The sequence below is a fragment of the Agelaius tricolor genome, unplaced genomic scaffold (assembly GCF_023055355.1).
Source record: "Agelaius tricolor isolate 1412-34295 unplaced genomic scaffold, bAgeTri1.0.p SCAF_9, whole genome shotgun sequence".
NCBI lineage: Eukaryota > Metazoa > Chordata > Aves > Passeriformes > Icteridae > Agelaius > Agelaius tricolor.
In genome coordinates, this window is record NW_027269269.1 from 29,435,603 (window position 1) to 29,462,022 (window position 26,420).

The 26,420-nt window shown below is 41.2% G+C and overlaps 1 protein-coding gene across 1 annotated transcript; it reads right to left on the reverse strand.

Moving 5' to 3' along the window:
• Positions 1-999: 999 nt before the first annotated feature.
• Positions 1,000-26,420, reverse strand: PLCXD2 (phosphatidylinositol specific phospholipase C X domain containing 2). The gene is made up of 4 exons (XM_071433456.1): positions 26,234-26,420; positions 9,810-10,270; positions 8,384-8,625; positions 1,000-5,975 (listed from the first exon to the last, which is right to left on the reverse strand). The coding sequence occupies exons 1-4, from the start codon at positions 26,349-26,351 to the stop codon at positions 5,819-5,821; spliced, it is 978 nt and encodes a 325-aa protein (XP_071289557.1). The 5' UTR covers positions 26,352-26,420; the 3' UTR covers positions 1,000-5,818.

The window sequence follows — 26,420 nt, forward strand, 5'->3', positions numbered from 1 at the left end:
TCGTGCTCACTCTTGCACCTGAAGTCCCCTCTAAGGTACATAATTTCCATGGCGGGGGTGGGGGGGTGGAAGCCACAGTGCCACTCCAAGCTATTTAGCCATCAACTTTTTACACACTGGCAGCTTATGCCAGTCACTTTAGATTCATGTTCATAGGTATTTTCTGAAAAAAACTAGTGGCACACTCCCTGCCTACAGCACATTGCAGACATTACTGACACCAATGGCTAGGTTTGTGTGAGTCACTGCTAATGAAGGCTGATTTGCAAACACCTGCCTTGAGGTCTGAGACAACAGGTAGTGATTAAGCTCAGAATTTCCAGCTCTAACTTTGGGATTTAAAAAAAAATATATCTACAGATAGCTCCCGCTCTGTCACAACTGTCTGAAAACATGAGGGCATCAGGACCATCCATTCTCTCCCTCTCCCCACCTCCAGTATTCCCACATCTTCAAGACAGGCACGCTGAAAGCAACCCAAAAGAAGGGTGTGTCTGATCTCACTGGTCAAGTGACAAGCATGGGACATTAGCCCAGGCTCCAGGAATCATTATCAATGTTTTGTTTCCGGATCGTTTCCTGATCAAGTACTACAATGGATCTTCAGCACCTGTGCTACAGCAGTAGAGGCTGCACAGAAGTTGTACTTGCCTTCCAGGACAGAACTGGATCCATGATTAGCATGCTTTTGTCCCAGTGCAATCAGGCAAAGATGTTAGCTGTGTGTATGCACAAGTGCAAGCACACACTGATTTCTAATCACTTTCCACTACTACTTGCACTGAGAAGTTGTCAGCACATCCTAAAATAAGGATGCTGTCTGCATCTGCCTCCTCAGGGAACACAAGTACAGCAAGATCAAAAAAAATCCCAAAGCAACCTTCCACGACACCATTCTGCATCAGAGAAGTTACTCAGCTCAGCTGATGTTAGTTGATTCACAACATAATCATCATGTATCAAAACAGCAGTACAGAACACACAGCAAAGATGAGTAGCTCAAGTTGTACTTTTTATTTTCAGGATTAAAACTATCAATGATATAAAGCAGAAGAAACAGATGTAAAGCCCCAAATTTATCTGCAGTTCAGATGAGGCATCCTGGTTTCACAAAATCAGACAGGTGGGTAAAGTACAAACTGCCATAAGAAGACAGACTGCACAAAATACTGAGAATTGGCAACTCCTCTTCACCTGGTCCCCTCGGCACCCTTCCATAGTATAAATTAAAAAAAAAAAATCCATCGGGAAAATATATTTGACATTGAGAAAAATCAAAAAACCATCTAAATTATTTTTATATAGGATGTGCTGATCAACATTTCTTTCAAAATTAAGAATACACTGCAGTTCAATGTAGATGGTATGACAGGTCTAACAAAGGGTAAGAGAAGTACCACTTAAACGGACAACACATAATGCATAAGTATTCATGGCTATAAAATATAAGCAGATTCAGCATACAGTTCAAGAGTTGACATTCCTATTGCAGTCCCTACAGTTTAGCAGTTTACTTGGTAAGATTTTTAGAAAAATAAATATGCATTTAGGAGTAAACACACTTCAACAGAACAGATGTATTGAATTAGTGGGACTGATTATTTTTAATGCAAAAGAGACTGATTTAACAGCCTAAACCAAAGAGCAGATGGGATTACCATTAAAGGTATCATTAAATAAATCATCATACTCTTACTACAGTTAGTCCTACATATATGTCCTTAGCATAAAATTTATTTGCTTCTCACCATATGCTCTGGCTCTTCTACCCATCTGTTGAGCTAAAAACCAAAGATGGAATAAGGATTTGTCAAAGAAGTAGGAAAAAAAAAAAAAATCTTATTTTTCACTGCCAAAAGAACTTCATTTAGACCTAATCTATACTTCAAATAATTTTGAGTCAGTTCTGTTCCCCATATTAGACAATTTCTCTGTGCTTTAACAAGTATTGAAAATTTGCTTGAAGTTTTGTCCCAAACAGTGGTCCTCTGACCAAAATTCTGATTATTAGGGTTTGGTAACTACGTGTTCAAGTCGAGTTGAAAGTATTACGAAAACAGCATATGGATGTCATATTAAATACTGCATATTTAAGTAAACCTCAAGTCACACATGCTCAGTTAGACTTCCATAGGCAACCCAACCCTAAATCAAAATATCCATGCCCTCTCTTTATCTATCTAAGTCCTGAATCTTGGTCTGCTAAATGATGCATCAATGACCTCTGACACCTGAGAGAAGTACACAAAGAAACTACTTCCAAAGGCTTAGCCAGATGAGAATAGATGAGCATGCTGGCAGAAGCCCTACTCCTGTTTGAGCCAAAATACACAGTTTAAGTACTTTGCCTCAAGCAGCTGCTTGTTTTCTGGTTTCTCCTCTCCCAGCACCAACCAAATGGTCAAGGGGTCAGAAAAATTTTTCTGGGGAGGTTTTCTTCCCAGCCTGTTTAAAAGTGAACTCTACTGCTTTATGGATATACAAGCAAGACTAAAACCACTGTATTCACCAGACATACATCTAGACTAACAGTAAGAACCTCCTGCCTTCTCCTGTGCTCACACCCATCTTTACTCTCCTCAAGCTCACACATCCTGACCTTGCAGGCTGTTATTTGCTGACCTCAGGAGCAGACTGCTCAGGGGCCAGACGTGGCCAAGAGCCTCAGTGGGAGCTGCAGGGTTGTTGCTCACCTGCCAGACCTGCTCCACTCTGCTGCCCAGAACTGGGCTAAGCACTGCCACACCTACTGTGTGGGCACTGGATGCAAACTACTGCCCTAATTCCTTGCTCCTCCCTTCCTGCCCAGCATACCTTTTAATTTTGTAATGCTGGAAAATAGAGTCCACAACCCAAAGCCCAAGCCTAGATGAGCTCAATTTTGCAAAGCATGAGGAAGTCTGAATATGTTTTGGTGTTGAGTAAGCAAGATAAGCCCATTATATGGATAGCTTTTCTCTGTGTAACAGAATACATGAAAGGTAGTTCATATTGCTTGGGATGATTCTGGACAAACCTAGGACCAATTCTAAACATCAGCATGAATGCTGCCCAGAGCAGCCAAGTGAGATGTCATGTCACAGACCTGCCAACCGCCCAACTCACCATTTAAGACTGTCAGGTTCCTCACACTGGATGCACACCACCAAGCTCTGAAATGACACACAATTCTCTGCTGACAGGCCAAACTTACAGAAATGTTTCCCCCCCCACATACTCAAACCATTAATACTAAATCTATTTTCCATTTCTTTTCCCTCTGCTAACACTCTTAATACCCAGCACGTTTCATGACGCAAGAACTAACAGCCAATACATTAGAAAAACTTCTGAGTTTGCAGTTAAAAATGTGTAACCAAAGTCCTGAGCCCGTCCCATCTCTATTCAAATAAATACAGCAGAAGGACTAATACTAGTCATTACTGTGCACACACAATACAAATATTGGTTAAGCCAAATAAATCTCTCTTGAGGCAGATATATATACAGTACAAAATATATTAAGGGTCAAATACAAACATCATACTCACTTCATCTTGCTTTGTCTTCCGGTTCTGCAGGGGAACCTTGCAACGGTATTATTTCTGCCTCACTGGCATTCAAGCCAGGTTAGAGAATCACAGAATATTCTGGGTTGGAAGCAACCCGTAAGGGTCATGAATCCAGCTCTTAAATGAATGGCCCATACAGGGATGAAACTCACAGCCTTGGTGTTAACATCCAATTGAACTCTGAGCATCAAGACAATTTGCAGAAGAAAACCAACAAAACCAAATCCACATGGAGTTTCAGTTGGGGCCATGAGTAAATCAGTACTAAAGCAAACATAAAATTCAGCTAAGGAAAATCCAGGTATTTTAAATAAACTTGCAGACTGAACAGAACTGTTCAAAACAGGTTCTGATGGTTTCATCAACAAGAAAAAAAAAATTACCAAACCTAATAAAAACCTTCTGCTGTGGTTTTAAAAAGAACTATTAAATTAGAAATTTGAACATAGTTCCCAAACCCTGATTTTTATGACTTTTCCCTGATCACTGAGACACAAGTGGAAAGGAGACTGAGTGACAAGTGCTTCCCCTACCTCCAACTCCCTCTGAGAAACGATTCAGTTAAAAAATTCAAGGAACTCTAATGAAAGCCATGCAAACAACAGATAAATCAGATTACAGTCTGCTCTGAACTCGGCCAAGGTTCACATGGAAGGTTTGCAAACCTTTACATTTCTCCTGAGTTGTGACAAGCAAACAAAGAAGGCTGGGATTTTTCACAGCTGTCAGACCATGATGGCAGACACAGGATAAAACAACGAAAGAAATAATAAATCTGGAGATGAATTTTTCATTTGAATTAAATATGTATATAGACAATCCATTCTATAATAAATAAGCTTAGAGATATATACAAATTCGTAATCAGTGAATAATTAGTGCACCAACAGTTTCTTCAGGAAGATGATTTAGCAGAGAAGTATCTGCTAATCAGTCCCTTTTGTGCTTTTTAAAAAAACAATGATAAATGAGACTATAGGATACTGCCAGCTAGTAAATTTAGTGCTGATAAGTACCAATATATGATTACATTCGACCAAACATACATGGTCACACTTCATTGTGAACCAGCACAAAAATAAATGTGACTAAAGAAAGAAGCAGTACTAACACCCTCCTCTGCTTGTGTGACTATTGCTTACTCTGTCACAAGCAGGTGAAGGCTGGAGAAATTTCTCCCTTAATAAGTGTGGCTCTCTATCTAAAAGCACAGTTTTCAGATCTGACTGCAGAATTCACTGTCCCATCACAGATCACAGTGATCCAATATTTGGGCTTCGAGCAGTCCATGTCAGCTCCAGTTCTCTGAATATCAAGCAAGCCCCCACTCAGCCTACCTCCTTCCAGAGAAGGGCTGCCTGGGTGATAGACTTTCGCCAAAGAAAATTTGATGGATTAAAAAAACCCAAGTGACCAAGAGGTAAAAGAGAAAGGTTATGCTGTATTTTCCTAAATGTCCCAGTAATTCAGGAAAACTAATGTTTCCTATATGTCACAGGGAACAGGAATTCAGACTTGAGTCATAATCCTCAAAATCTGGAGACTGAAATATTCTCCAAATTAATGCCAAAAGAAATATACTTAAGCACAGTTGCAACTAATTTATTGAAGTAATAAAGTAAAATAAAGAGGTCAAGAAGAAAGATTGTGTCAAGCCTTCACCTCTCAGGCCCAAAGGACAGTTTGGATATTTAACACAGCTTCCTCCTGAACAATAGCAGTATTGTCTCTTCAGGTAAGTCAGAGGTAGTGTCTAAAACAGTATAACGAATAGAGCAGCAGCCTCCAGCTGAGCCCAGCTATGCCAGAGGTGGCCAAGAACAACGCCACCCGATCAGCCTGGTCACGCTGCCAATGGGATCAGCAGTGATCCCTGGAGTGAGCCCTGGCCATGGGAAGCAGGCAGGATGCACACACACGGGCGCTGGGAGTACGGTCACCAAGGAGATGCGTGCCACAATAGGGTACATCTGCTCCAGAGGCCAGTCCCTGTCAGCAGCAGATGTGTGCACAGCTCAGCCACACAGAGCACGCACACACAGAAAGACAGACAGACACAGCAGCACACACACAGTACTTGGCTGACTCAGGTCCACATGACTCCAGGAGAAGGGACCTGGCTGTACATGATGTTTAACCACGTTTCCTCTAGGAAACATTTTTTCATAGAGAGAGAGATTACAATAGGTTTCACTTGACAAGTAAAACATTAAGCATAGTTCAAAGATGTCCACTAAGGAGCACACGTGGAACACAGCAATCAGGATTTAAGTTGCAGATTCATCCTCTTCCAAAAGGAGGTTGTTCAATGCAATAACTGTAGCAGCAAAATCAACCAGCTCCACAAAGTCTGATGTGATTATGTTAACACCCATAACACCAGGCTTCTGTGCTTTCACCCAATTCAAAATCATGGGCAGGTTCCTAAAGAAATTGAAATAAAGAAAATTAAACACTTTAAAAGAGGCACTTTTGTATACCTACTCCCCTCATTACAAACACAACATGCTGTTTACAAAATATATTATCTCATATTTGTGATCAGGGCTGTCACCCTAAATGCAATTGGCTGAGTGCTTAACACAGCACATGGTCATTAGCTATCAAACAGACATATTGGTCAGTCATCAATGCCAACTAGCAGACATACAAAATCCCTCTATATTCACTGGGTAGTCTGTGCTTCAGGATTTAACACTGCACTAAAATTTTCTGCACCGTGGTTTGTTTGCACCCAAGCACACGTTAAGTCAAATGCTCAATTTCACAGCAAACCAGCGTAACACAAAGCAAGGCCATGCCTGGCCCAAGATGCTCCCTTGCCCTCCTCTGCCTCAGGGAAGGCAGGAGAAAAAGTTGGAGGCAGCAGCATTGCATTTCTCCCAAATTCTCTCCAGCTTCCAGACTCACTCAAGAGCAATGGGGTCAGGGAAACCAAACCTAGAACGAAGCTGTCAGCTCCACAGGATTTGAACATCCTGCTTATACATTGCTACAACTGGTTAAAGGAGAGGTGTGTCAGGAACTGAATTAAACAGTTAGAAATTCTACTATGGGGAGAAATTTCAAATATTTCTTGGACAACAGTGCAAGTTAGGAGTCTGCACCAGCTTTCTTGCACTCTAAGATGAAATACCATGCTTTTCAGCAGTTAGACACAAATGGTTAAATATGTTTGCATTATTTAGATTAGTGCTGTAAAATGTATACATTATTTGAGAAGATGCTAGGCTAGCAAATTAGCTAACAGAACGATTAAGAGAAAAAAGCAAACCCAAAAAACTTAAAACCACTTCACGCCTGCTGAATCAGGACAATAAAAAAAACTTATCAAGAACTATGAGTGAAGGCATAACTACTGCCAAGGGACACACCACACTTCAGCCAGCCAAGTGTGACTTGTTGCAAGAGCTGAGAACATTTAAATATTCAAATCCAGGGCAAAATTTCCATACAAGAAGGGAGGCATCTACATAAAACAAGGACAGATTTGCATATCAGCTAGCTTGTGCAAATGCACACAAGTAATCACGCTTATGCAAACAGCAGCAGCTATCTGCAACTTTCGGTTTAAATTGCAAACAAGTGTTAAGGATGAGAGAAAGGGACGGACTGAAGGCAGGCTTCCAGCTAACAGTGGCTTAGAGCACAGATCTGTGCCAGGAGTCCCTCGAAACAAGAGTTGCTCGCACATTCCACGAAATGCAACGATCCTTTGGTAGTTTTTGCCCAGGAATCCCGCCCGGCCTTGGCGCGGGTGCCCCGCAGGGTCCGGCGCTCGCGGGCTCCCAGCGCCATCTGGTGCCGAGCGCGGCCGGCACAGGTGCGGCCCCGACACCGAACCAACAGCTTGGGCCGGACTAACGCCTCTGCACGAACGGGACTGAAAATGCCGAGATTTATACCTAACCAGCGATTTTCTTATTCACAGAATCACTGAGTGGCCTGGGTTGGAAAGGACCTTAAATATCATCGCATTCTAACAGCCCTTGCCTTTTGCAGGGACATCTTCGAGCCCGACACAACGTGGCCTTGAACACTTCCAGGGAATGGGGCATCCACAAATTCCCTAGGCAACCTGAACCAGGGCTTCACCACCCCCACAGTAAAGATTTCTTCCTAATATACACGAGGACTTTTACAGTTCTGGTAATTTTTAGCAAATGGGCTAGAAGGTGTTAATTCTATAAAATAAATCATATGAAACTATCCTGGTCATGCTGTTAATACTAGTAAAAATCACTGTCACTCTGTGCTAATCAAAGCAAAACTCTCTTACAGGGACCTTACTCATAGGAAAATTAATTGTACAATGGTCAATGGTATTAAAAAGAGTCAAATGGTGAATCTAATTTTTGGAAAACCTCTCCCCCCAGCCCCCTTAAAATACAGGGTAAAATACTGCCCTAGGTCATACATCTCCGACTGTTACTGAAATTACTGAGACATTTGTATGGATAAATGTAAAACTAAGTCCAGAAATAAGCAATTTTCCTCTGTGGCACAAGCTTTTTCTACCCCCCCCATCCAAATTCAGCCAGTTTGAAATGAATTTACTGGTTTGAAGGCACACATCCATCCTACATTTTACAAAATTATATCACATTTCAAAAGTTCCAATTACCAGGAAACACATATATACCCTGTTCCTTTATTATTTGCACTGTCTTTATTTTCAATGATTGCAAGTGTCTTACATGAACAACAGTATTGAGCAAAATGGTATGCTTTCAGAAGCCTAAGCAAACATCTCCTAGTTTCTTTCTTGCTCAATGCCTCTTTCAACACAAGACGTTAAGTAAAGAACTGAGACAATCAAGACAAGTCCTTACCTATGAACAAGCGTGTTCTTCAGACCACGAATCAGATGCCGTGCAATCGTTTTCACTCGAGGTGTGAGAATTGCTTGAGATACATGGAAAGTCCCATAACGACTTCGTTCCCCAAGTGTGGTTTCCAGGAACTGCAGCAGTTTGTGCACATTAGTCGTATTAGCCCATGGTGCTGGCATTTTATTACCTGGCCACAGGAAGGGATATGCCTGATACAAAGGGTGGTGGTAAAATATGAGAACCTAGGAGAACAAAAAAAGAAAAAAACCAAAACCAAAACAAGTCAAAACTACTATATTTTTATTTGAACAGGCTGCTGCATTGGTTTATGTTCATACAGTACTGTTGCACCTAGCATAGCAGTGAAGAGGACTAAGCAAAAAAGTTGCTCTTGAGTCATGAGTGTGAGTATATTTCTTGCACTACAGCCAAAGGAGATGGAGATAATTTTATTCAGCTTTGAGGACAGGATTCCTTCAGGCTTTATGGGTCATCAGTTTAAAATGACAAAGTTGCCTTTGTCATTTAAAGAGCTCAGCCTAAAAGTATTGCAACTTCTTCATGCCAGAAAATATTCTATCTGTACTTGAAGGTAAGGATTTTAGCAGCCTTGCCATCTTCTGAATACCTCCTTCTAAGAGGGCAAAGTGTGCAGGGCTGATTGGCACATGACTGACATACTGGCATCGTGCTCACACTTGCTGCATGAGAAACCAAAGGCAGTCCTGCTGTCAGCAAAACCCTCAAATCCAAGGTAATGTTTTTTACCTTGTAAGGTGCTTCTCTACAGCATAAAGAGGACACGTTTTTTACAAACACCCACATTTACACAAAATTAATCTTGAAGCTTAACATTGACAGCATCAGTTCAGAACAATTCCTCAAAGCCTCATTTCCAGTTCAAGAATTATGTGCTGCTGCTGAAACCCTTTTCTGTTCTCATTTTTTGTGTACCTTTGGGAGCAGTTACCACAGAGAAGAGCCATTAACCTCACCTCTGCAGATCTGGATGGCTGCAAAGGAGGTAAGAAATTCCATCCATACCTTAGTCATGCTAAAGCTTATATGCTTCACACTGGCTAGAAAGACAACAGTTAATAAAATCCTCACCAACACAACTCTGCATTACATGCCCTTCCAGAAGAGAAAACCTTTGTAAGGAGCACGACGCTCCAAGGACACTACAGTTTATTTAACAAACGTGCTTGGGAACAGGACAGACTGGCCACAGCATAGATGAGGGGATACACGGCTGCATGTAAATGGAGGAAAACATGCACACTGCATAGAGGAGGCCCTAGTGGGCTTTAACTTGACCATCAGCAACATCCTTGGTCCAATATCTGTGAGTGGGAGCTACACTTGGCTTGTCTCTTTAAAATCTTAACATTTTGGGTTTGAAAAACATCAAATATCCTTTCCCTACCTGGTGTTTCTTCTCCCACATGTACAGTAACGTCACATATTCTACACATTCAACACAACAAAGTTTGGATTCAAATGCTGAGCGGATCCTGTTGATCAAGAAGTGGTGATGGCTGTCATCCATGGCATAGAAATGATTGAAATCCAAGAAGATTACTTCCTTGGGGTGCTGCTCAAGAAAACTATTCATTTCCTTCAGCCCATCCCATACTTTGATGCCAAACAAACCATGTATGAAGTAAATCTCTTGTCCTATTTCCCCAGGTTTGGAAGATACACGAAGATCAAAGTAGCGGATCCCGCCTTCCAACTGTTCTTTGAAAGTCAAATTTTGAGTCACTGACCATTTCTTCATGATCTTTCTAACGAAGGAAATTCTGGCCAAACGTTTGATGGCTGTTGCTTGGTCTGGTCCCACTGGAGATTTCTCATCGACCCAGTAGCTGAAAGAATCATGTGATCCTAGAAAAAAAGCCAAGAAGAATTAATTTTAGAAAAAGTGGCTATCCCATAACACGTGTACCCATGTGGCCTGAAAACTGAACAAAGTCCTACATGTGTGACAGGGGTGCAGAAGCATTATGCTCATATGTAGGTCTTTCAGACCATCCTTTACACCTTACTTTTCCCTGACAGTATAACAAGAGTTAAGCATAAGTGAAATAGAGATTTTTGGAGTTCACTTGAGTTAGCAATAAGTGGCACATGACTGACATTTAAGTTTAGCCTGTAGAACTATGTGTTGAATTTTAACCTTTTTACTTAAGAAACCTCCACCATGGTACAAAGGGCATAGTAAAATGCAAATTTCTGAAACTTCTTGCATAAAGAACAATACCAGAAAAGACCAAGAGATGCAAAGAAACCAGATAAAGGGACTCCTCCGTCTCCAAGCTAATCAAGGCCTACAGACGGTACTCAGATAAGCACCAAGGGACCAAAAGTGCATGTGCAAAAGAGAAAGTTCAAAAGTTCAGTCATGAGGAAGATCACAATCTTCAGCCTCAGAGACCACCCAAGAGACCCCTGTGCGGACAACGAGAGACCCCTGTGCGGACAACGCATGCCCAGAAGGGCGTGGATCTGATTACCCAGCAAAGTGAGAACAGGGCGGGCAGAGATTGAATATGCATGGAAAAGTTGTGCAATGTATTGCATATGGAATACCTTTGTGAATAAAGATAAGGGTCAGACTGAGGCTCAAGGCACAAGTTTTCACGAGAGCTATCTCGCTTGTGCTGGGCGCTGACATACCCACTTCATAACTATATCTGGTTGTGGAGTTTATTTACTCCGCATATCGCTTCATAAGGTCCTCAGTTTGAACTTTCTTTCACAAACTCCCAATTTCAATGCTCTCTGAACACCACAAAACAAACATCTGTGGTAAAGGTAAACCTCCTTCTAACCTTCCTTCATTCTTTCCTTCACAAACTACAAATCAACCCCCAAAGCTTTCCCAAAGCCTGGTACATGACTGATCTAGGATGAGACTCCAGAATAATTTTAAAAATCTGAGACTTTATTTTTTATTTTACACCTGGTATGTACAACCATAACCTTACACACCAAACATCTTGGAACAGGTTTCTTTATTCACATAATGGACTGAGGAATCTGCACCTGCACATGCCTTATCAGCACATCTCCCTTTAGCCCCAAGATGGCAGATAAATGATTAGTAGTTTGAACAGTGGGCAATGACTGGCTGGACCTAGAGGTGGAACAATTGAACACACCACCAGTTACAGTGTGGATGGATACCAAGCCCATGTTAAACAAATTCATGAACGTGTCTTTTACCTAGCATGCTTTCAAGTGACCAAAGGCATGGTGAAAAGAAAATTCATCAAAAAAGTACAACCAACAATCAAAATCACCAGTCCCAACCAAAATAATGCACGTCCAAAAAAGCTCCTGTGACACAATCTGTACCTGGGCAGAGAAACTGCATCTCTAATATAAAATTATTGCTTATTAGAAAAACCTCCAATTGAAAATTCAGTAGTAAATGGGAAAAAAACCTGAGAAGCAACAAAGCTCCAAAATAAAAAGTTTCAGAGTGACTGAAATATCCCTACCTTAGCCAAGTCAGTAACAGAACAAAGAGTGAAAAGGCAGTGTATCTTGGCCTGCACCGTACCAGAACAGCATAAAGCAAAAGACTAGCAGAAGCTGATCCACCACAGACTGGGGTTTACCAAGGATTCGTGGTCATTTGCACTAGGTACCAGCAATCTAGCCAAGAAGCTGTAGCTGCTCCAGGCTTGCCTTCCTTGTGAACTTCCAGCCAACACAAACGCTATTAGGAGCTCTAACAGCCCTTGCTACCCTCTGTCTTCAGGATAAGAGAGGAGAGTTTGGCCCATTAAGCCAAACCCCACTCGCTATCTGTGCTGGAGTGTAGAGAAAGCATCTTCACCCAAGGAGCTCATTTTCCAGCTGCCCCAGGGTACAGTGACCTGGCACCTGTGTTTTGCATTCCTGCATGTTTGTCTCTGCTTCTATGACTATGCTTTTCTCAAATTTCCTCCTCTACCTCAGTCTGCAACTCTTTGAAATCACAATCTGTAACATTCAATCTCAAGATAACATTTGAGGCATTCACAGCCTCCTTTATCCAAACCTTTTATTTGGGTACCAGTGCTCACTTGAACACTGATGCATTTTTTGTGATGCAAGATCAGAGCTACAAACAAGATTATTATTTAATTGGATTATCTTGTTGGCATTTTTAATCCAGATGAAAGAAGAGACTGTGCATAAACTAAACATCACTTCTCAATAACCTTAAATGCACTCTTTTCCATGGATTTCAACTAGTTCAAAACCAGTGAACAGGTAGTGTGAAGGTGAGTTTTTAAACTTTACAAATGAACACTAAAACTTATTCTGACCAATTTTCCATGAATTCTTCACAGCATTTGTATAAGTGAATTTCTGTTATGGCTTGCCATTCAGTCTTCTAGACAGAAGTGAGAAGTGCCAAAGATGCCATCTTAAGCAACTTTTTAGTACTTGTCCCAGTAAACTACATCACAAAGTAGCTGTCAGTTGTGGAGCAACACCTAGATTTTTTTTCTCCCATCTCCAAACATGCAACCTCAAACAAAATCCAGGAGCAAACATCTAGTGAAGACATTTCAAAAGCCATATGATGCTTCAAACTGTAGTTTACAGATATTTGAGTTTCACCTACCTCCCTGTACAGCAGAATTAGTCATTCAAGCTTCTACTATATTCGGAAAGTAGACTTTAATCACAAGGAGCTTGCCTTCTGCCTTGAAATTAGTATCTCTGCACAAAGAAATCTTTCATTTGGTTGTGTTTTTTGTTCGGTTTTTTTCTAGTTCTTAATTCTATCAATTTTTATTTTTTCTTCTGTTTAGGTCACTGTAGAAGGCAGTTTAACATTGTAGAATGTAATATATGTTAGAAATAATTCATGCTATAAAAGAGTGTATTTTATAAAGATTGTGAAATCCAAACGAGTTTCTGACCACAAGCAGCCTGAGAGGTAGATGTCTATTCAGACTCCGAAACTCCTGGAGTCAGGCCAGACAACAATCGATCGGCACTTTAGCCCAAGAATAGATGCACGCGACGTGATGATCACCGCTATCCCGAGTCATCGGAAACCGCCTAAGTGCGATCATCTCGCTCTGCGGATAACATTGATCAAGATAGCCGAGCCAGAAAGATACATGCGAATACTCGACTTCCCGGGATTCGATCAACGCTGGCTATCAACCAGGAAAAGGTGATTGTCCAGCTCTGCACAGTGAAAGAACCAACTATGAATATGCAGAGTTACAAAAGAAACTTGGACTCCTTTGCCTCGGGCACAATAAACTGTATAAAACATCCCCGCTAGAAGCGGCTCTCGTGAACGGGGGCAGGGGGGATTTGATGCGATAGAGGTCAGATCTGCGTTCACCCAGCACCGATCCTGGGCTCGATGCTGTCTCTTTGGCTGTGGTGGTTTTGAGGACCGTGTTTTGGTCGCGGAAAAAGATAAATAAATCTTTTCGCATTTTTTGATAATTTGGCTTTTGATTGATCATTTATAACATAGAATAATGACATAAGAAATATTTTCATATTAACTAAGACAGTGCAGCATCCTTGAACGTATAGGAATCACTCGCACCATTATGCTCCCTCAAACTGATAAATCTGACTTACAAAGGAATGAGAATTTTATCTTGCCACTAATACCTTGTTGTTACCTCAGAGTTGTCCAAGTAAATCTAAACCAAAAAACAACTCATTTTCCTTATTCTGATAATTCACTTAGCAGCTACAAAAGTCTTTCCTTTGCAGTTTGACACTTACAAGGTGCTTTTAAGGATACAAAGAGCAAATTTTCTCCCTGCACTATCACAAACCAAATTTTACTGATAACCTAGCACTAGAAAGCAGTATTAAAAAAGAAAAAAACCTTCCGCAAAAAACCCAAACAAGTCACCACATTGCAACTTTTTCACCACATACTTTAAAAACCGCACTCCTTAACAGGAAAGTGAACTATGTGTGACATGCTTCTATAGTTAGAGAAGATCCTATTAACTCCTGCCCCATGGCTCTGCTAAAAACCTAGGAAATGGAGCTTTCCTCCTAAATCGAAGTCAACGTGTATACCTAGATATAACCAAGCAGAACACTAGTTGCATTTGCAAAACGTATCCTCCTTTTCACTGTTGGTAGCACATCACCATCTAAGAAGGGCAGGGGACCATCACAAATTCTGTTGATCATTCTGTGATCAATACTGAGGCTGGAAAGACAGCAGAAGTCCAGTTGGGTCTTCAGTGATCATTTAAAAAGGCCAGTCACCAATATCTAGGCCAAACCTGGACCCACAATGTTTTGACTCTGGTCAAAAAATTGAAACCCTGCAGTAACAGCACTGGATACTTGTGGGGCTGTAGGGTAACAGCAAGGTGAAGACCCACATCACCACCAGGCCCTTCTTTAAGATCACTGTGATATACTACCAGCTCAGGCACTGCCTTTTAACATAGCTTAGCTGTTAGATGTTAAGTACATGCTAAGCTGATTGCATCATGATGTCAAAATAATCCCTGCTCTCCTTTGCTCTATTTCTAAACTCAAAAAGTCTTGTCATTCTGTTGCTATGGCAGGAGCCAAGCTGCTTGCTGATACATGTGATGCAGCATGATTTCTTTTTGAAAAAGCATAACCTAAACCAACACAAATCCATAAAACTTCAAAGGCAAAGAGCAGAGCCTACATGGCAGGAATGGAGCAGACCAGCCCCATTTTGTCAGGAGCTCAGTGTAAGAGCTTGCTAAACAGATTCTCAATTAATGTCTAACACAAGGACGTGTGAAGGTGCTTGGACACTGCCCAGCGACAGCAGCAAGGCTGGAAGGTCCTGGACAGAGCAAGAACCACAAAACTCTCACAGCAACACACACTGTAAAGTCTTGGTAAAAAATCCCTCACCCCACCATGTGTAAAAAATCCCTCACCATCTGTTGTTCCCCACCACACAAATAATGTGCATTGCCACAAATTATGCAGAGTACTTTTCTTAGGGAAAAAAGCAACCTCAAGAATTATTGAAGCAAGACATTTCACATGATAATTAACAACTTAAATATAAATAACATCCTATTCCTATAGTAAAGCTATTCCTTAAACCTACTGATTGTGGACAAAACAACTAACAAAACTAGGTATTTATAACCTCCACCTCACCCACTGAGAAGTCAAAAGGCAGAGATGAGCCAAGAAAATTTATCTTCATTGTCCTTTAGGTAAGGAGAGGCTAGAAGTCCAGCCTGAACCACCTCAAAAGCATGTTCCTGCACGTGCAGGACATGGAATCACATGTACACAAGACCGGATTAGTGTTCAGACAGCAAACCTTACTGAGCTGCTCTAGTGACATGGCAGCAGACTGGTGCTCAGCCCTTCCCAAAACCGAGTCAGACACAGGCAATACAATGAAGAGATCATGATTCACTAATTGCTTCCAATTGGGTAAAGATGTGCAGCACAAAGCAGCAAGCATTAAATTTGCAATATTCATGAAAGAGATTGCACATTCAAAGACAAAAATTAGGGGACTGCTAATCATCTGGCAGCTTTATTTCTGTTTCATTTCTTTCATCTGACAAAGACTGGCAGCTTCAAGGAAAGAAGTCACATGCCCTCAAATGCCCAGACATTTAACTACCAAAAGCTGTGTTATAGTTAGAATAATATTATATAGGTATATATATATTCCAGATGCCAGACTTAAAATGATGGACAGATCTCTTAATTTTATCCTAGTAATTGCAACTGTGGATTAAATTTCATTCATATCTTTAAACTTATTTTTTTCTGCTTATATTAATTCCTCAAGTTAATTTTATGTTAAACAGCTCACTTTTCAATTCAATTTATTTGTTAAATAGATAGTATTTCACAGTTCAGGATGACTTCTTGTTGAAGCCCTTGTGCTGATTTGTAGACAGCAGCCTTTTATCATCGCATCTGCAGTAAAATCTAACTTCCCAGTATGTTAATTCGTCATGCTACTTACTCACAGATAGTCAAATAACCCATGCTGGAGCTGAAACAAATGACACTGATCAACAGAATGTTATCAAGCCTCCAATGTCAACAAATACTAGCTATAGCTCTTCACTCTCATGACCAGTGACAGGACTCAGGAAACAGCACAAAGCTGAGTTTACAGGCTTACACTGGATCTTGGGAAAAGGTTCTTCAGCCATATGGCAGCTAAACACTGGAATAGGGAAGTGGTCACAGCACCAAGCCTGTCCAAGTTCAAGCAGTGTTTGGACAATGCTCTCAGGCACAGGGTGTGACTCTTGGAGGTGTCCTGTGCAGGGCCAGCAGTTGGACTGGATGATCCTGTGGGTCTCTTCCAACTCAGCATATTCTATGATTCTGTACCATTTGGTACTATCTTTTGTTTCCACATAATACTTCCTGCAAATACTACAGAGGGACAGGGATTAGCATCATGTCACCAACCCCTTGTAAATTTACCTTCATGGAATATTAAAAATATGATTATACAGCATGTAAAAGTGCAAAGATCTTCCAACACAGAACATTACCTGTGCACTGCCAATCACTCGAAAACAGGACAAAAACTCATGGGGTTTTTTGGATACAAGCATGTTTCAGCATACTGCAAGCCTCCCTGGTTCCAAGGTTGTGGACTAGTCAGAAGCAGCAGCTCAAGACACTTTCTGCAAACATCTGGCCAACCAAGAAGCAATAAATGAAAGCACAAGGGCAGACAAGTGTGCTGTGAGTAAACTTAAATAAATCTGAATAAGCTGGATTGATCTTTACATGAATAGAATACTAACAGGATGAAAATTGCAAGAGACAAATGTTTAACATAGCATGAAGCTAAGAAGCAAGGTCAAAAAAATATACTCATTCCTTTAAAAACATTACAGGGTCACTTTTGACCAAAGACTCACCCGAGCTGTAGTGATGCTGCACTTCTTAGCACAAGCTTTGCTTACTAAACAGAGTACATTCCCCACACATTACAAACCACTGCACATGACACAGCACAGCAGGCATTACACAGCCAAGATGGGCAAAAGAACAGTAACCAAGTTCCAAAAATACAGGATCTAAGTGCTAGCAAGTCAAGGCTATCCCACTGATGTTCTTTTCAACCAGATCTCCCGTGGGTATCAAAACTGAGGGAAAAACAGGATAAGCAAAAGTGCCTCTCAAAGTCTAGAAGTCCTCAGGATTCAGGTCATTAACACTCCAGATTTTCTTATTGGAAGGTTAGCATCTTAAAAGTTCATCAATAATGAAAAGCAAATAGTTCATACTAACTTGTCCAGCAAAAGGAGATGAAGCAGAAATGAGAAACATCCTATTGATAATCAATTATCTAAAACTATAGAAATGAGTATATTTTAAGAAACCTACAAGAATCCTTTAGATATTCTTAATGCAGTCCCATTAAGAAAGACAAATCCTAGTAGGGACCAAATCCTCTTAGGAAAACTCCCTCTCTCTATTCAAGAACTACCTTGATTTCCCCCACTGCCATCAGGCAGTGCAATGGGATGCAAGAGCTTAAAGACAACCTAAAACTGTCAGACACAATACAATGTCAGAGTAGTCTGATTTTCTTTCCAGCCAGAAGAAATACTTTTGACACTGGCTGGAGTTATTGCCATTGAAGGTTAAGGTCACTTAGCAATGATTTCTCATTTATCAACATTCTCAGCTGTCTGCAATGGGAATGCAAGAAAGACACAGCATATCACTATCATTTCAAAGCCTGACTGGATCCACACACTCAAAAAGGAAAAAACCCTTCAGCTTAGAGTTCTAAACTCCTCTTTTGTGACCACTCAGAACTGAGTGGACCAAGGGTTCATTCTCTTCTGAGAAAGCAACAGAGAAATTTTTATTACATAGTACTTTCTCCTCTTTTAGCATCTTTGCTGGAAAAGCAGGCAAACAAACTTTCACAACATGGAAGGAGAGCAACAAGCATTTATATCAACATTGTAACTAGTTTTCTCCATTGGAAGTAAAACTTTGGCATGTTCTGCACTAATTTACATCTCTCCTTGGAGATCAGTGAACAGTCAAGTTGAAGACACTTTACCAGACTCATTTACCAGACACACTTGAGTCCTTCTATAGGGTACAGATTTTAATAAATCACAGGAAGAAAATTTTCCAGAAGAAAACCAAATTAATTAGGACCTTCATATACTGTCTGAAGAAAATTTTGTGGTATTTCAAGAGTAATTTGGTTTTGGCTGAACAGATGACAGAAATTCTTTAAAAAGATAAGCCTTAAGACTGGCTTTTCAGGGGAGCTTCTACACAGACCTAGCATCTGCCAGACCAGTTCCTCACAGAGGATCATATAAAAAGAATACTTGGTTACTTAAGAACAGTGGAATAACTTCCATCAAACGTTCTCACCAGTGTAACAGTCCAGATAGTTTAATAGCCTCTCTAAAAATATTTGAGAGTTGCTGTTACAATCAAATAGCCTAACAAAGTAGTAAAATAACCTGTCTTTTCAGAAAATTCTGCATTTACCAATCATACTCAACATCATTATACTCATGCAGATACTTTCTTCTAGTGGTTACCACCTGATTCATTGGTAGATGCAAACTAAATTGAGAGGGAAAATAAAGCTTGGTGAAACAGAACATAAATCTTATATTTCTTCCCTCTGAGCTTCAATCCAACAGATGGCCAGTTCAGATGATTCAATGATCCTTTTAATGAGAACTCCATAGGAATACTGTTTCGGAGGAGTATGAAGCCTCAAGGTCACCACCACGCCTCTCAGCATGCATGTCCACAGCCCACAGCAGCCCATGAACAAATAAACAAGAAAATCATAGCATTAGCAAGTTCAGCAGCTCACCCAGGGTCAGGCAGACAAAAAGAAAAACCATCCAATCCAGTCAGAGCCTAGTGGCCAGCTCTCAACTGGACAGTGCTTGCTGCTGCTTCTTTTCAGAACCACTTTGGGTCTGCTTAGCCAACTCAAAGTCAAGCAGCTCACAGGGCTTTTAGGGAACAGCTACACTGTCAGGACAGCAGAGTTGGCCAGTTGGTGGATAGGACAATGGCATCCTGTGCAGAAGATGCTCAGGCCCCCATCACCTCCAGGGGGTGGGGCACATGAGGATGGTCACACTACTGCACCAACTCAGTCACTTGCAGCAGGTTATCAACTCAGGAAACACCTCTCCATGCCTTCCATCCCCCCTTTAAGCTGAACCATAGGCTTGGCCAGCAGGGCTGCTCCTTGTTAAGACTGCCTACCAGCTGTATTTGTAAAGCTTTGTTTTCCAGGGATGAAAATTTCATAGTACTTTGATCATTTAAATCAAAATCAGGAAGCCTCTTACTGAGGCTCTTGGGATGAACTTCTCAGGGAAGGGCAGAAACAGTGGCACACTGTACTGTGGCAAGTTTTGGGTTAGTCACACTGACACTGCCATGAGCAAACTATGGAAAGTTATATTACAAGTTGGCTAGAAAGTCAAGAGTGTGTGTGTCGTAAGGGGGAATTAGGCAGCTTGACTATGCTATAGTTTGGAGCAGCAAAGTTTTACTATTTCAGCAGAGCCAGGACACATCTCTTCTTGGGTATCAGCAAACAGTCAAGTTGAAGACTTTACCAACTGTTCTGAGTCTCCAATATGGTCTTGTTCTGGCCATAGTCAGGTCAATACGATTTTCTCTGTTTAAAAAAAAAGTTTCTGGAAGGGTAAAACCCATTTTTTATCTGTCATCTCTGGCTACCTACAACCCAGCATCCCACAGGAAACTCCTCAGCCATTGTACAACCTGATGCTGACAGAAATGGCTCCACATTCCAAATGCTCTGCATGACTTAGAAATGAGATTATGGCCAGCCATCCACATGCTTTCTGAGAAAGCAAGAACACACCAGCTGGGATCACTAGAAGATGAGAGAAGAGGCTCTGTACACCACCAGAAGCCACAGGTGGAGAGCTGTCCCAACTCTCCCTGGAAAGGCAGCCTGCCCAGCCTGCATGTTCCAGAGCAGCAGAACACTCTGCTGAGTGTGACATTTGGCTCTAGGTGTACCAGTGGTTGAAAAACTGACTTCAAGTGGCAAAAGCTTAAAAATAATAAAAAAAAAAAAAAACAGTAAGCTGTGGGATCTCAGCACATCGTTCCCGATGTCCAGAGATGCCAGGAGAACCCTTGGGGGGGTCTCGAAAATCCTGGAATGTTGCCAAGAGTGTTTGGTGGCTTGATTTTGATCCATCCACAGAAGTAACAAGAGTTTGAGGACAAGAGAATCACTTTAGAGTAAAAGGTGTAAAAGAGACACATTTAGAGGGTGAAATATAAACTTTAAGGTTTTTGGTACAGGGGGGTTATGGAGACAAGATGGAGGGATCAGGGCGTGTCTCGTCCTTCTTCTTTCTTCTTCTTGTCCTCCATCTCCTGTGATGATGTTGGCACTTGGGGATTGGTTTCTGGTGAAGGTGCACTTGCTAACATGGGTGAAAAGCATTGGGAAATAAAGGTAAATATTGTGTACGTAGATTTTAGTATAAAAAGACATGACCGCCCCGTGGGTGGTCAGAGAGTGCCTGTGACTGCTTGCAGATCAGACCTCTGTTGGGCAGACAGAAAATTTTGTAGATAAGAAATAATAAACAACCTGAAGATCGAAAAGCTGAAGAGTCCAGACTCGTCCTTTGCATTGCGTGCCACCCAAGAACCACTCTACCCGTGTCGGGGCAGAGACGGACAGCCGAACCCAACAGTAAGCTATTTCAAATCAGCCTTAGATATACCAAGTTTGATCTACAACACAAACATCTTTACTTAAAAATTTTAAAAAGAAATCTTACACCCTAGGAGAAAACCACTGGTGTAAGGGTTTTTTTTAGTATCACATTTCAAAGTGCTAAAGTAAAACATTTTACTTCTCCCAAATTTTCCATCTTTTAGCTCTCTTCTTCAGTGACTCCTATCAAACAACTTAGTTCAGATTGAAATCAACTTTTCCATGACTCAGCTTACTTTTTACTAATAGCATTTGTTTCAGCCAAACTATGTGAAAGAAAAGAATCACTCATTTATTCTACAGCTATTGCAACTCTTGTTCTTTCCTGTCCACATCTGCAGCACCATGACACCTCAGGTTAACGACTGTGCTCCCTCAGGACATCCACACAGTCCAGCATCCACCCTAGGGCTTGCCCAACTCCGTGAGTAGCTGTTGCAAGCAGCTTTTCTGACAAGAACCACTTCTCAAAATAAAAAAATCCCTCTAAACTATCATCACCACAAAAACCTTCCCAGGTTAGCCTGGGGAACACACTCATTTGTATTTGGAGGGGGAGAGAAGGAAAGGCAGGGGACAGAAATGACTTTTGATTATCTTACTTTATTTATTAAAGGGTTCCCATAATTCTTCTGGGTGCTCCTGCAAGCAGCAGTGGATCCCTACCTTAGCCATCATATGTTTTCTCCGGAAGACAAAGAAAAAAAATCAGCAGCATGGAAAAACTCATAGCTAGCTATCCTGACCAGAACTTGGAACGAAGCAAGGGGTACAGATTGATCCAAACCTCCAGGTATACTTGTTACATCCATACTTCAAGTTGGAGTAGTCCAAACAGGATTAAGTAAATGTATTATTACCAAAGGAAAACAGAACTGCCTGCTATTCTCATAACATTCATCCAGCACCTTGGAGGCTGGACTAACGAAATACTTAAACACTGATAGCTGGCAGTGAACATCTGCTAGAGTGCCTTGCCTTGCTGTCTCAAACCAAAAGGAAGGAGTTTATCATGACCTCACACAGAGGAGACTGAGACAGAAAAAGCGTTTCACCTGCTATAATACAAGTATTAATGCAAAAGTTTGATTAAACAGGAAAATGGTGCCATACCTTCAGATGCAGAGACTTCAGACTCTAGCAGCAAGGTAATCAAGTGTGAAAAACACCAATCACATGTTTTTAAAATTTCAAAAGTTTAATAGAAATAAAATGGTATATTTTAAAATAGTAATACAATTAGAGTAATACAATAGTAATAAAATTATAAAAATAGTAATACAATTAGAGTAATAAGAATTTGGACAATTTGAATTAGGACAATATGAGACAATAGAAACAAAGAGTTATGGACTCCGGGTACCTTTTCCTGGGCAGCACAAGCCCGAAAAAGGACACCCCTTAATGAAGGATTAACCCTTAAAAACAATAGCCTGTTGCATATCCATACATCTCATTCATGATGCATAAATTCCATTCAAATACAGGATTCTGTCTGTCATCATCAGCTTCTTCCTCATAATCCTAATGGCTTCGTCCTGCCCAAGTGATGCAGGAAAACGTTAGTTTCTCCTGATAATGGAGCAATAAATTCTCTTTCTCTGAAAGATTTAGGTGTCCTGTGACTGCTGTCTCAGTATGAGTCCTTTCTTCAGAAAAAAGTATCCTACATAGCATAGTTTCTATTTTAACATTTTGTTATAACCTAAAACTATTTTTAACGTACTACTTAAGAGAATACAGCATCACTTTCTAACACAACACACAATATTCATTTTAATATTTGCAAAAAGCCTATCATAAAACACATTTTTCACATCAAGATACCTGCCTTTCTAAAAATTTCTGCAGCAGTTCAAATGAAACAGTACAAACTGGACATACCATGGCGCTATCAACTATTAGGATGTAAGTACAAGCAAGGAACAGCTAGGCTCTCCAGCTAATTCTTTAACTAGCTGATTTACTTTGAAAGCTGATCAGTGAGAGCATTCCAGATTTTTGTGTTCCTTTTCTACATGGAGAAATAAGAAAAGTAGCAGATGCAGATCAAAAAAATGACGAAGGAAAATATAAGTATCATAGTTGCGATTTCATAAAATTCTTTAATGTAAATCAGTTTGAGATTAAACAAGCACTATACAATACCCTGCCAAGGATCATGTCCACAATCAAAATGTTTTAGGGTTCATTTTTAAGCCCACATCCAAAGAGGATTACTGGAATATAATTAAGAGAAAACCCTCTAGACTTTCACATAAGGTCAACACTTGTTGAAGGTGGTTATTTTTGTTGACTATGCTGCATGCTTGTGACATTGATGACATTTTAGTTACTTAGTATTTGGCAATTTTTCATTGCAAAAGATTCCTCCTCTCATGACATTGCACAGGAAACCTCATCTCTTTTCCTTGCAAATGACTATATTGGTATAGCATTTTGGCTAGAGTTTTTCCCAACAGAAGTAACAGAATAGCCCAAACGTGGGAACTGATCACACACAAGGGTCTTAACTCTTTCAAAGTCTCTCTTCGTTTTGAGCAGAGTTAAATAATTATGTAAACAGCCCATATATCTCATGAACACTCATCTTCAACATTATTTACTTACTACCAGTTGGTTCTAAAGCCTGAGGAAAGAATGATCTTCTCTACCATCAAGTAGGGTGCTTCACACCATTATTTAACAGCTCATGGAATCATAGAATAATGTAGCTTTAAAAGCAATCCCAGAAGTCACAGCTACCTTTTCTAAAGCCAGTGAAAACAAGCAGCTCTGAAAGCAAAAGGTATGCAACAAATTAAGCAGGAGAACCCTATGAAGATCTCTTGGGCAATATAGAAGGGAGTTACCCACTCACAGTAGTACACAATAAATTAAATCTAAGATGTTTCTTTTGTGTGTACACTCTCAATTCATTCACTTTAAATAGCCCCATGATACTATCATTTTGTTCTTAAAAAAAAATTCTTTAAATGCTGCAATTCCTCAAAGTGCAAAGTATAAAATAACAACAGTGTCATGATTTTGAGTGCTGATTTTATTTCAAGTTAAAAATGTTTTAAGGTTTCCACTCCTGGAGCTCTATCTCTGTTCCTATGTACAAAGGATGACAAGGAGCTTGGTGGGGAAGCAAACAAACTCCCCAAATCAAAACCAATGGAGTCCATCATTCCAGGGGAGAATGTATCCTGAGACGGACAAAAGCAGGTTACTGCTGTCATATGCACACAGTGTTAACAACAGACAAAACTGCTTCTCATTCAACCGTTGATCTCTCTTCTGAAGGTAACACTGATCTCCATTGCTGTTCAGCATCTGCAAAGATTCCTCAACTGCGACCTGTATTCCACACTGCTAGGAACATCCCCCCCCCCACCCCCAGCCCCCCCCCCACCCCCACCCCCCCTCGGCTCCCAAAAAGGTTGCTCTATCAACCACAACACCAAAACCCCACGTCAGCAAAACAGTCATTGGACTAAAATAATAGTAATAAAAAAAAGACAAAAATCTACCCAAAATAACTTTTGCCTGCTTGCAGGTTGCATAAGGTATATACAGGAAAGTGGTGGGGAGATACACCAACCTTGATCACAAATAAACACGTACTGCAAGCTCTTAAAAAAACATCGGCCAATCTAAAAGCACCATGGCATTACGGAAACAACTACTCATTTACTTGGTTTCTCTGCTGCAACAGTGGTTGCATGATGTTTGGACGTGACAGCAGCATTGCCCGTAATACAACCTAAATCATAACATTCTGCAGAGTTTCACAGTCTTTAAGTGGCTACAAGTTGGTTTATGAGTTCACTAAAACAGAGAAGCCTTTCTTTGCAAGAAGTTTCAAAGTCTGCTGGCATTAGAATTTTATATGAACATTGAATTTATTTTCTGTCTCACTTCCCTGTTCAATAGAACATAAAAAGTTTTTGCTACTGTCAAGATAGGAAAGAGCACCATTTTTGATTGAAACCTAGCATTTTAACTGTTCTGATACAGGTAACACACCAGTCAGCGCATAGGAGGCGCACCGCCCTTTCTCTATATGCTTCAAGGGCATTTGAGCATGTAGAGAAGCGGCTATGTTCTGACACAAAAAGTTACTCTGTTTAGGGAGGTATTTCTGAATGTCTGCTATATAGGATCAGAAGAAGATTGGAAAACATTGCTGAGATAACAGAGTCCAACCCAAGCCCTAACACCACCTTGCCAACTGGACCGCGGCACTGAGTGCTACATCCACTCTTTCCTTAAAGACCTCCAGGGATAGTGATTCCATCACCTCCCTGAGCAGTCCCATCCAATGCCTAATCATCCTTTCTGTGAAGAAACTTCTTCTAATGCCCATCCTGAACCTCCCCAGACACAACCTGAGACTGTATGTATGCTACAACATACATATCCAAAGTGCTAGTAACAAGCTAAAGCACTAAAATGAAAACCAAGCCTGTACCAGACTGCAACATCCAGCATCAGAAGGAGCTACAGTAACCACCCCTAAAATCTTCCCTATTGACATTTGCAAGGAAGAATATTTTTTACCCTTTAGAGACAGAAAATCAGCGTAAATAAGTTTCAGGTCATCTGTTGTTGTCGTCATTTATAAGCTTATCTATCTGTAAACCAGGGTATAAAAGACATGCCATATGCCATGTCTGGATTGAGAGGGAGCCTGAAGATCACATAGTTCCAAGCCCTCTGACACGACCAGGAAGACTCCCCCGGAGAGCAGGTTGCTCAGAGCCCCATCTCAGCATATCTTCCATTTGATAAACCTCCAGCTGCTGGGTCAACGCAGCCAAAACATTCTCCCCACTCGACTTCAGCCCTACTTAAAGCACCTGCAAACGCTCAGGACGGCCACTAACGGTCACAGCTACCTTTTCTACAGGCAGTGAAAGCAGCAGGTCAATAGTTAGCGTCTCACAGCAGTATTTACAGGAGATTAAGCCCACCATTCTCTGCTGCGATGGACAGGGCTCCTCTCAGCCCCAGCTTCTACCTCAACACTTTATTGAAAGTCGCGGCCGAGGCGACTCCCCTACCACCGCCCGGACAGCCCCGGCCCCGTACACCTCGTCGCGCCGCCCTACCCGGGATGGCGAGGTTGGAGAGCGGCAGGGAGCGCAGTGCGGGCGGTAGCGAGCCCATCCAGTCGGCGTTGCCGTCGGCCATAGCCCCCACGGCACCACCCCGCCGGCGCTCCCTCATGGCTGGCGGGCGGGGCAGCCGAGCCGGCACAAGGCCGGCACCCGCCGCCCTTATGTAATCGGGTTGACG